Source organism: Branchiostoma floridae, chromosome 4 (assembly GCF_000003815.2).
Source record: "Branchiostoma floridae strain S238N-H82 chromosome 4, Bfl_VNyyK, whole genome shotgun sequence".
NCBI lineage: Eukaryota > Metazoa > Chordata > Leptocardii > Amphioxiformes > Branchiostomatidae > Branchiostoma > Branchiostoma floridae.
The window spans coordinates 11,972,003-11,983,597 of NC_049982.1; the positions used below are offsets into that span (position 1 = coordinate 11,972,003).

Consider the following 11,595-nt stretch of genomic DNA (forward strand, 5'->3'; position numbering starts at 1 on the left):
TCACTAAAGTCTTTATGTGTCATACATACATGTGAAAACACATATTCCAATGCAAAATGCACAAGTTTAAAAAATCTGGCGTCATCAAAGAAAAAAACATAAATTCCAAGATCGTAATCCGGTAGTCAAATTTTCGTCGTCAGCACACTTAGCTAACACAAAGAGCAATAAAATAATTCTATGTACATTGTAATTAAATAAGCCAGTGGTGGAAAAGTAGAAGCCAATGGCATACAGAAGGATACAACCTGAACACCTGCATCCAAATTCCAATGTTATCCAGCCAAGATAAGACATGCATTTTATTTCATACAGCCATCATGTCAGTGATTACCTGTCCCATCTGGTACAGCTCTAACATAGGTAGCCAGCATTTTGACAGTTGCATCAGGGTTGGTTTCCTTTTTCAGCCCCTTCTCCATTTCCTTGTTGAGTCTTCCCATGATGTCGTTTAGGGTGTCATTGTCATACCGGAATGGTTTGAGGATCAGTTCAATCTGAGGGGACAAAAGGATCTATATGGTTAAACTTAAAAGGCAAATGATCTCCTTTTCTGAAAAGGTAGGATATGCCATAAAGTATCATCATCAGTCAACGTCCGTACACCACAGGGTTATACCACCCCTTACAGGGTGATATACCCTTTCGCTGGCTGATTACAAGACGGGGATGCGCCAGGTTTCCACTCTGGGTGAATGGTATAAACCATCGAGTGGCTGATATGAGACGATGGTTTGCCTGGACTCCATCCGGGTGATTTGAAGTGAATCACCAACTCCAGACAGAAGGATTTGCACCATTGCACAGTGGGGCATGGCCAAAAATACTCTTTTTGCAAAAGGTGTGGTGGGTATATTTTACATGCTTGACGTGTGGCTCCCCAAACACGGGATCTCCATTTAACATCCTATCCGAGGGTAATTCATAAAGTATACTCTATTCAAACTTTTCATGGAATTGGAAGTATGGGGGTGGGGGGCAGATTTTAAATGAAAATGAAATAGAGCACTGCAGACAGACACAATGTCCTGATGATCATGTGTTTTTGTGAGCCTGCACTTTTGCATTATCATACATCATCAGATCTACCTACATAGTGACAACCCTGAAGAAAGAGGCTACTGGTCTTCAAGCTTTCCCATCTACAGACAACAAACTGGATACAGTACTCTCACCTCTCAAATAGAAGTACCCCCTGGAATAAAAGAACCCCCCTGACAAATCTTCAAAATCTAATAAAAGTACCCCCTGGAATAAAAGTACCCCCCGGAAAAATACCACATTGACATGTAAACGGTGTCCATGCTACTTCTGTCCAAGGGAAGATAATAAGCAGGTAGGTTCTTTTTATTTATTTATACAAAAGGCAATAGTAAGACTGACCCAAGCTATACCTCCTACACCCTAGCAACAGAGGTATTGGACTTTCGCTGCTGGCCATAGACTTTGGCATGACACGCCCCCCACCTACAAAGGTCAGCCTATTTGCAACACCACACCCACAGACAGCTTCACAAACACAAATCAGATAACAGTGATTAAAGAGAAAGAAATGACTTCAGTTCAGGTCATTGTTGGGTGAATCTGTACAGACTGTAGTTTGTTGTTAACCCTGAAACCCAATTTACATTTTTAATGGAAAACAAGCTGCAAAGATAAAATACTAGCTTTCCTTAAAATCAATTTGTCCAGTTACCTAATCGGCAAGGTTACACAAACAATTTACAGCAGTGCAGGTGTGCACAGGTTAATCTTTAACATGGTTAGTTGTGTTTTAAAGTTTTAAGATACCACACAAATCAGCTTTAATGTGCAGTACCATATACTAGTACTAAAATAATACTGAAATCCCCCCAAAGCATAGAAATAATTTTAGCAATTACTTCCAGATATTGTTTTCTGATTCATATATCCAGAAAAGCATTAAATCAATGGTTTCCCCTTATCATAAATACACAGGTAGCTAGGTTCAAAACAATGCATTAGAACAATGCAATTCTTTATGTCTAAAGTCTTACTAACAATAACTCATTCTTACCATGTCAGTGTTCTTTGTACACCAGTGTTTATAGTAATATTACATACTGCATATAACGATACTGTAATCTCCCTCACCTCTAAACTCTCTGTGAATTCTTTCAGTTTTGCATTTCAACCCCATTTACCAGTGTTTTGATTGATTTAAAACCATGACCGACTAATCAAGGAAATCTCATTCTTCCTTACCTTGCTTTTTAACTTTGAACATTGATTTTAGATAAGCTTAGTGATAAGAAAGGCGAGGTTGGAAATGGGAAGGTCATTTTCAAAATCAGCATTAGACTCAATGACAAATCAAGTCTACTTCTTTCCATCTCCCGATTAAAAATTAATAAAGGGCATGTAACGTTATTACACGATGCATCTAATTCCCGAACATTAGGAAGTTCTTAATAACCAGATGGCCATTGTTCCACTGAGTTGCATGCAAAGTAAACCCTCAGGGCCGGTTGTAGAGACTTGGTTTGTCTACATTCCTGCAACCACAGACCTTCTGCTATTCGGGTAACGTTAAATTTACAGATCTGTTACTTCCTGATTTGTTTAAAAAAACTTTGACTGATTGACTTTCTTACTTACTAAATAATGATACAAATGTGCTAGTATGGTGTAGTAAATGCGAATATCGTACCGATTATCTTATCCAGAATATTTCCAATCTTAATGCTCTAAAATTGCATTGAGTGCCTTTATGTCATTGTTAGCTAGGTCTTTAAATCATATCATTACAGTCATTTTCTTATTCTCTAATCAAAAAACACAATGATTGTACCTGCATTCCAGGTATCAATAAACGAACGCGAAATACTTAACACGACAGTAAACCATGCCACGGTGTTCTGTGAAATGTTTATTGCACCCCATCTAACACCAGGCCGGCCCCTGCCCCTCCCCTTTCATAAATAACATCAACGTGACAACACAATGGTTTACCTTACCAAAGCGGATCGAGCAAAACAACCAAGCTTTTACACATTACCTTCTCCTCTTTGCTCGCCATGGCAGCTAAGCGATATAAGGAGCAGGCTGGACGATGGCGTGGTGAGTAGATTGAGTCACTGTGATAATCCTGACGATCTCGTGATGATGTTACCCACTTTAGGAGGAACACGTTTGCTGTCTCTCTCCCTGGCCCCGGATCAACTACGTCACGCTACTCCGGGAACGAGAAGATCACCACTACACGCCAAGGAATTTTCATGAGTTTAACGTTAAAGATTATAGCTGTGAATGTCTAATCCGCTATTTGATTCAACCAACGAGCCCAATGAATTTATGTTAATTTTTAACGATGTATCTCTTATGTAGAGTTTCTGTCTATACATCTTTTCACCGTGTGCATTATTTCTTATGGTTGAAAGGGGGCGTGGCAGGCGTGGCACTACGTTGGTGTAACGTTACCAAAGAGATTGCGAAGTAAAGGATAACGTTAACGTTAGTTTTAGTGAGAACAAAAGGCAATAACCTGGCCACTTGATGATAGTAGTCGACCTGCAATCATTTTGGGAATTAGTGTAGAAAAATTAAGTTGAAGTCATGCATATAATATGGATTTTATTTTCGTGTAATAGCTGTTACTTTAACGTTAACTTAACGGTTAAAGGCGCCCAGAGCAGTTTTTAGTGCATTAAAATTGGGGATATTCTGGATGAGACAATCGGTACGGTATTGACATTTACTTCACCATTCTAGCACATTTGTGTCATTATTTCGTACTTTCAGCGTTTAAAAGGACGCACAAACATGCCGCAAACGGACCCCTTTGATTTATTATATCCTACAATAAATCAGCACAGGATCGAGCCACTAACGGTTTCCCGTCGGTACTTTTCGGAGATTTTCGAACTCATGAGGTCATCGAGCGAATTGAATCTGATTCGCCCGTTCGCAAATCGAAACTTTATTCGAACAAGTGACGACATCTCCGGAAGCGTTCGGGATTCATTTGTCATGGTCGCGTGCGTTCCGAAAATTTGAAATAATGGCACGTGCAGCGCTCAGATTTTCAATAAGTTCTCACCACCCAACGACGTCTCATCTTTGCTCAATAAATGTCGATATGCAATGAGATAGTGTTATTTAACCTTACTGTGTGTAAAAATGTCTTGAAAATTAAATTTCAAAAGACTCAAAAACTGTTCTGCGCGCCTTTAACGTTAGATCTAACTTGATGTAAGGTGTTGCATCAATTAGGTTAAAATAAGATCTTATTTCAACCTCCTCGGCTGTATGTTTTGGTACCATAAAACACAGTGCACTATAAGCTTTTTTTTAAGTATTAAGAAGTGTTTTTAAAGGCTGTTCAATGTGATGATGGACCATTTGCAATGCTGATGTTTGACTTTGGTAATAAGATGGTCACTAGCCATACCTGCGGGGCTACACTTATCTTTGTCTTCATGGTTAAATAGAGAAATCATACATAACGTTAACGTTAAATCTTATATAGATGTTTTTACATCCATTGGGTCTGGTTGATTATGCAGTACTGACTGGATAAAAAAATCTAACAAAAAGTAAAATGACCACTCCCCCCCAAAAAAACGACGCGGGAGTAAAAATCTCAGACAATTAATAGCAAATTATCATTAAACGCCTGTCCTTGGTGCTGACAACCCTTCAAATACACTGTTACATAACTGTTAACTGCTAACATGAATGTTGCCTTATAGACCAGCCACAATTGCTTTCTCTCTCACAGTAGAAACTGTGCGATTTAATCTTGTCGGGTTTTCCGCTTTTCTGCGCTGCCCAGTGGGAGCAAGGATGTTAAAAAACATTAACCTCCTTGGTGGGAGTAACGTTAAGCTGTCACATGGAGGCGTTGCCAAAAACTAGGACACCTGAGGTGACCTCGCTGCGATCTCGTTCCCAGGTCATAATTAGGTCCAAGATGGCGGCGGTTCGTTTGGGCGGAAGTGTCTTTTCTGCTCTCAGTTTTCAACAAGTTTGCAGCCACTCCGATCAGGTAAGGAACATTTCATTCTGTTTGCACATGGAAGGGTACTTTGCCAAATTATGTGTGTCTTTTTTTACTTCTGAGTAACTGTGTTCCCGTGCAAAGCTATTGCATAAAAGTGAGCCTGGCAACCCTTTGGTAGTCTCAATCCAACTTGATTCCAAGGCTTTAGGACTTTATAACCAAACGTGTCAAAGTCAATGTCATGACAGAGCAGTATAAACCATAAACACCATGAGGCTGACCTGAAACCTGTAGTCACGATGTGGGACTGGATACTACATTGCTATGTGATGAAGTTGCATAAGGCAATCAAATATTTATTCATGTTGATCTCCGCATGGGGTAAATTAATTCGTGAAGTTGATGTAATGATGATAGCTAGGATCTTGGAATGGTTTTTCTATTGAACTTGGTGAAAGCAAGAAGTCTGCAATAATCACAACACTGCATTTCTAGTAACATCACTGAGAGGTTGTCATTCCATACCAGGCTTTCTGGAAAAATTGACAAGAGCTGCATGACTGCTCATCTGATTGCTGTATAATTATGATATTATCAGTTTTGACTCTTGCTTTGTCGTATAACTAGCAGTATGGAGAAGAATTCTGCAACGTTATACATGAAAGAAAAACTGCCTGATAATTATTCAAGTAATGCCATGGCAAGAAGGATTCGTCACAGTAGGTAGAAATGACATCATCTGCCATCAGTACCTCATTAAAGTTTGATAAGGTGTGGGCAGTTTCAACTACAGTATCAATAAAAATCTATGCCAGCTGTCAGATGATTCAGCACTCATATTCCATACTAGTAGTAGTACTCACCTCTTTCATAGGCCTATGACTACTAGTATGAGGTGTAGAGCTCTATTTGATCGCAGGTTTAGCATTGTCTAGGTTCTTGTCGCATACCAGCACATGTACATGTAGAAGGTAACCTGTGGTCTTCAATGATGACAGAAACATGGATAAACAGTTGAGAGAATGTTTATTTAGACCCCAATCACACTCAAAGAAAATAATCAGATTAAACGTGAAATCCGATTAAAGTAACCCTATCGGATTACATTTTTAGAACTTGAGAACGCAACTAATCCGATTGATTTTCTTGTATTGGATTAATTCACATTCCACCTCCTTCAGGTAGATTCGATGGATAGATTTACAGTCTGATTGACCGGACTGCCGAGTGTAAATGCAAAGTAGATCGAATTCCGGCTGGTTCAGGGAGTCTGCAGTCTCGTTAGCAACTTGTCACACAGATAATCAAAGTTTTTCTGCCAGTCCGAGTCCGTAATGTACCAAGCACAATATTTTCCCACCAGTCATGGCTCCATTCCCACTCCCATATTGTCCTCTCTACAGAGTCTACTGCTCTTGCTGTATGCATTACCTGCACTACAGCTAGGCCAATATGCAGAGTCTTGTTTCACAAGCACGAGTTGTAATCAAGGCCCGTTGATCCATTCACTTCCACGGATACAGAAGATTCTCTTGAGATGCACGAGCATCAAAAGTTGATGGATTCCCGGCCTACAGCCTATGGATTCCCGGAATTTTGCAAAGGAAAATGATGACATTTCTATGAACCAAAATTAATGCTTCAATCAGATTCGTCTGAGGGCACATTAATCAGATGGCCGAAGATCAGTGTGAACACATTTTTTCTAATCTGACAGAAACATTTTAATTTTATTTTTTTTAGTATGAATGGGGTCTTAGGCATTACTATGCTAACACTAACACCACAGGTTACAACTTCTTCTCTGTTCTCCCCAGGTGGGCCTGTTGTTTGGTGAAGTCAGTGTGCAGGTTAAGGACTCCATTAGTGACTCACACATCAACTCCAAGACAACAGAGAAAACCATATGTGAGTTAAGCCTCATACATAGCATACGTAGCATGGATTCAAATCCAGGTAATAGCTACTGGTACATGTTGTTGTGAGCTCCTTTGTCCAGATCAGGAGTTGCGAATCTCATGCTAGTTATAGCTTTGTATTGTATTGATAAACTTCACTGTCAGTCATAGTGATTTTTAGTCACAATTGATTTGACAATTAACAATGTATTAGAGGGTGGAGATTGTAATATCTTTAGTCAGTAGTGACAAAGAAATGTTGAGTAGTTTTATACATTGAACCTTATAAGCTTTCTATCAATCAAGAAACCAATGAATCTTTGGGTTGATTGACAATTCAATAATTACACTTGTTTCTGTTACAATCTTCTACAGGTGTGCTATCCCACCTGCCATGTAACCTACCGCTCAGGTGAGAACAAGTTGTCATCTGTCTGTGATTTTTCTTCTTCACAACTACAGTATAGGTTATTGAACAATTTGCATTGACCAGTATCAGATTCTACTGTCAACAGAAGAATATCAACCCAAGTCATGTTACCACATTGGTGGTATTATTATTGGAATGTAGACAAATTTCATTGGTGTCTTTTTTATTACAGCTCCAACCTGACAACAGAAAGTATCAGCAAGGCTATAAATGAAGTGGCCTGTGACAGAGAAAAGGTAAAAAGTCAAAAGAAATGTTGGAATTTTTAAAAAAGTCTACCACATTTTAAAGTAGAAGGTATTGATGAATTTCCTTTTTCACAAAATTGCACCATACCATAATGATTTTATCTCTCCATCTGACATACAGAATATAGTGGGCTGGTACAGGTTTCGCAGGAACTCTTCGCCAGAACCGTCGTTATGGGAACGGATCGTCCACAAAAAGCTGTCAGAAACATTGAAAGCTGAGGAAAACATGCTGTTCTGGCTGTTTACTTACCAGTCCAGCGGTACCGTGTCAACACATGTTACAGACTATACTTTATACCAGCAGAAAGATAGGTGAGTTAGCATTTATTTATCATATTGATAAGTAAAGGCCATGCCATAGTGGTATCAGGTAACTTTCTATCAAATTCAAGGACTCAAAAGTACTAATAGTATGACTATACTCCAAGAAACAGCATTTGGAACTGTAGCAGTTGTAAACAAAAAAGGGTGTACTTAGTGTATTAGGATGCATTGCACAAGTTTGCTTAAATGAATCATCCTTTATAATGATTGCTTGTTTCCCTTTTTGCAATCTATAACTTTTTTTGTGTGTAAATATACTATTAGATGCAGTAGCAGGATGCTGGCCTAGACATAGAAAAGCATATTGTTTACCTGTTTAAGTTTAAAAGTTTTTCTGGCTGTAGGAGATTGCAGGCCATTCCCCACGCTGTGGTGAACCTTGGGGACACGTCACATGACCACTATCGAATGAGCTCGGCAGGAGCGCTCAGCACAGATTTAGGCATGCTTGGAGTATTTAAGAAATACAGGTGTGTCATTCAGTTCTACTTCACTTAGACTGTTAGGTGCAACAGCCGTCATGCAGCTTGACAGTTACTAGTAGCATCTTGGTTTTGGTTTCTGGTCCTTCTGTTAGATTTGTTGATGGTCATTTTGTCAACAGTTTTGTATGTCTTTACATACAGGTGTTAACTATCCAATACAAACCTTTCGCATTCGAGTCCTGTAATCACAGAATTAAATCTTAGAGTAATGATGAAGGTGGTGTCCTTTCTTCATGCTTAAATCATGAATTTTTTCAAGACGTTTCATGTTTTTTTATTTGTTGATTGTTTTATTTTTATTTTATTAGGGACCGTCTTGTGGATGGTGAAGGTCAACTTTGTGAAGTTTCCATCATGAACCAGATGAACTCAGCTCTTCAGGCACAGCTCATGGTAAGACATCCACTCTGCTCTACATCCTGCTCTTTACTTTACCTGCTAATCACTTTTACAATATCAAGATTTGAACAAAGTAGCACCAAGACTTAGATGTTCTTGTGAGAACATCTGTTTTGAGATACTGAATAAATGGGAAATAGGAGTACACATAGACTGCAGTTTAAAAAAATCTGCTACCAATAGTGACCTTTACCCTTCATGTTGCTGTTTTGAGACTTTGATTTTTTTAGGTGTCCCCAGATAACTTTGTACATGTGCATGCAATGGACTATTAAAGCTCTAAAGTCATCCATACTTTTGTCCCTGCAGGGTCTATGTGACTCAGTACACCAAGGGGAGAAGGAGGCAAGTGTTCTAGAAGAACAGGTAGCCCAGTTGCAAAGTGTTTTGAGGAAAGCAATGGAACAAAAAGAACAGCAACAACCAAGTGTGCTTATCCCAGAAAAGGTTGACATTAGCAAAACAGAGCAACTGGAAGCAGGGCATGTAGCAGCTGATGGGAGAGATGTTGCCATGGAAACAGATGAGAAAATCAGCCCATTGGCTGATCAGCTGAGGAAAATTGCAGGGCAAGCAAAAGATGTTACAATGGAAAACAGGAAAACACCAAAGATGGACAGGAAGGAGGTTAGGAAGGAGTCTGAACCAAGAACGAGAAGGAAAAATAGGAAGAGCAGTGAGACAGAGAAGGGGAGGGAGGGAGACTCTTTTAGCAACCTTGTGTCAGAGATGAGGTCAAAGGTTCAGACACCAGGTACTCAAAGGCAGCACAGCAGGCAGAGAGGCAGCAGGCAGATCCAGGAGGAAGAACCCATGGAGTCCGGTATGTCCGACAACATAGACAGTGAGACTGACATTGAGACAGAAGACTCCCAAAAGAGCTCACAATCAACCAGGAAGGATGAGGAGGTGCAACTTGTGTCAAGTGATGATGAGACAGACATGGAGACATCAAGCTCACCTGTGTTTTAAGATTTTGTATAAAAGGTTTTAAGAATGATTGGATACAAGTCGTACAATATGTGATATCAAGGCTACAGTTAAGGTTCAGACTGATTTGGGATTCCAGTTGAAGACACAATTTTTGTACATAGTGCATTCATCATGTGTTACATGTACATCATCAGTGTCATGAAGTTTTGCTCAATTGTCTTGGATATTTTTCAGGGTTAGTTCTATAATGTTCTATTGTATCATGTCAGTGACAGTGATGTTGAAGAGATCCTGTGCAAAATTGTAAACTGAGTCACCAAGTCTCTACTTTAAGTAACTGCCGTTCTTTGAATTCTAGTAAGGAAATCAACTTATAGAGGATTAGCCATGAAAGAAACCATGAACGAACATTTGGGCCACAGGAGTTGCAAGGGCAAATGTGTGATCAAGGTTGTTCCAGAGTATACTGTATGATGGAAAACATGTCCCCCTGCCTTCCATTGTGTGCTCTATATTATAGCATCCCACGGTTATAGAGTTATGGTGTTATTGAGATGGAATCTACTCAGATTTACTGTTTGATTGGAAGTCAGTAAGTAACAGAACATAGAACACAAAAAGTAACATGACATACGAGGGGCGTGCAATTAGTAATGGTCCTGACCCATTTCCCATAGCAGGAGATTAATGAAACTTGGCACAGTTATTAGTCTTTGTCTTCATAGGAATCACCCAGAGTTATGCATTTCTCCCATCGTTTGATGCAGCTCTGGACACCGATTTTGTAGGACACCCCAGGTTGGTCCTCCAACTGATGCCTCATCAATGGCACAAGAGGGACGACCAGGTCTGGGAGCTGTTTCCACAGACTTCCAGCCACGTTTGAATTCAGGATGCCAGCGTTTTACAAGGTCATATGATGGGGCATCATCACCATAAGTTTCATTTATTTCATCAAAAGTCTTCTTTGGTGTGCGTCCTTTCAAATACAAAAACCGGATCACTGCGCGACACTCAACTGGTTCCATTTCACACCTGGTCCATTTCGCACCTGACTAAGTTCAAACACCAGTAAATCAGAAACCACAATTAGTTCAGAGCTGTCTTTTGCAACATAACCCATAGAGATATGAATTATTACACAGACAAAATTTCATTTAGATCAGACAACTGGAAGTGGGTCAGGACCATTACTTATTGCACGCCCCTCGTACATCAGGTACAAGACTTAGTAAAAGCTGAAGCATTGTAATGTTGGAAATGAAAGCCAGACTGTGCTTTTGTATTTTATGTACTTTCACCTCTTTGTACTTAATTACATGACATTGTACATATAGGCATATGGAAGAGAAAATACAGCAGGAAGGAGCAACTTATGTTAGGTCTGTGGTCATTTTTAAGAACATTTAGGAAAGTATTGTGAACTTATCTTTGTAATATTGTATCTAGATACATGTATAAGGTTGTGATTGATCATAAAAGACCCTTCTAACAGCATATATGACTGGAGTAAATAATTGTGTTCATATATTGATACTGATCCTGAATTGTAGAAGATGAGAACCAATATGTAGACTGCAACTGTTACAGATATTGGGAGATGTGTGTTTCTTATCATACTGGTCCTGACACCCAGTTTATGCTAATATGCCTAACTGTGCCATGTGCCTTTTATGTCCACAGGTATGTAATCTGTTAAAAAAAAAGGTGCTTTCTTTGTGGCCATATGGCCAGCAGTTGTACTTACATGTAGAACTGACTTGTGTCGATTATCCACATGCAAGGCTGTTAAACAGAGTTATTTTCATATTTGAAGTATGTTTTGTATGAAATATTCAAGTTTTTTATCTTCTGATAATGTTCGTGTAAGAGATAACGTCTTAGATCGTATGGAAGTGTAGGTGGAATAAAG

At 39.3% G+C, this 11,595-nt stretch overlaps 2 protein-coding genes across 4 annotated transcripts in view; one reads left to right on the forward strand and one right to left on the reverse strand.

Moving 5' to 3' along the window:
• Positions 1–3,208, reverse strand: part of LOC118414727 (hexokinase-2-like) — a 21,434-nt gene extending 18,226 nt beyond the window's left edge. For all 3 annotated transcript variants that reach the window (XM_035818933.1, XM_035818934.1, XM_035818935.1), the window contains exons 1-2: positions 3,020–3,208; positions 335–497 (exon numbers count right to left, since the gene is read on the reverse strand). In XM_035818933.1, coding sequence (XP_035674826.1) covers positions 335–497; positions 3,020–3,040 — 184 coding nt within the window. In that variant the 5' untranslated portion in view covers positions 3,041–3,208. The remainder of the gene's footprint in view (positions 1–334; positions 498–3,019) is intronic.
• A 1,651-nt stretch (positions 3,209–4,859) lies between these two features.
• On the forward strand, positions 4,860–10,295 carry LOC118413888 (BRISC complex subunit Abraxas 2-like). The gene is made up of 8 exons (XM_035817489.1): positions 4,860–5,008; positions 6,781–6,871; positions 7,237–7,273; positions 7,464–7,527; positions 7,661–7,854; positions 8,211–8,336; positions 8,660–8,744; positions 9,060–10,295. Exons 1-8 carry the CDS (start codon positions 4,934–4,936, stop codon positions 9,720–9,722), a joined length of 1,335 nt encoding a protein of 444 aa, XP_035673382.1. The 5' UTR covers positions 4,860–4,933; the 3' UTR covers positions 9,723–10,295.
• The last annotated feature ends 1,300 nt before the right edge of the window (positions 10,296–11,595 follow it).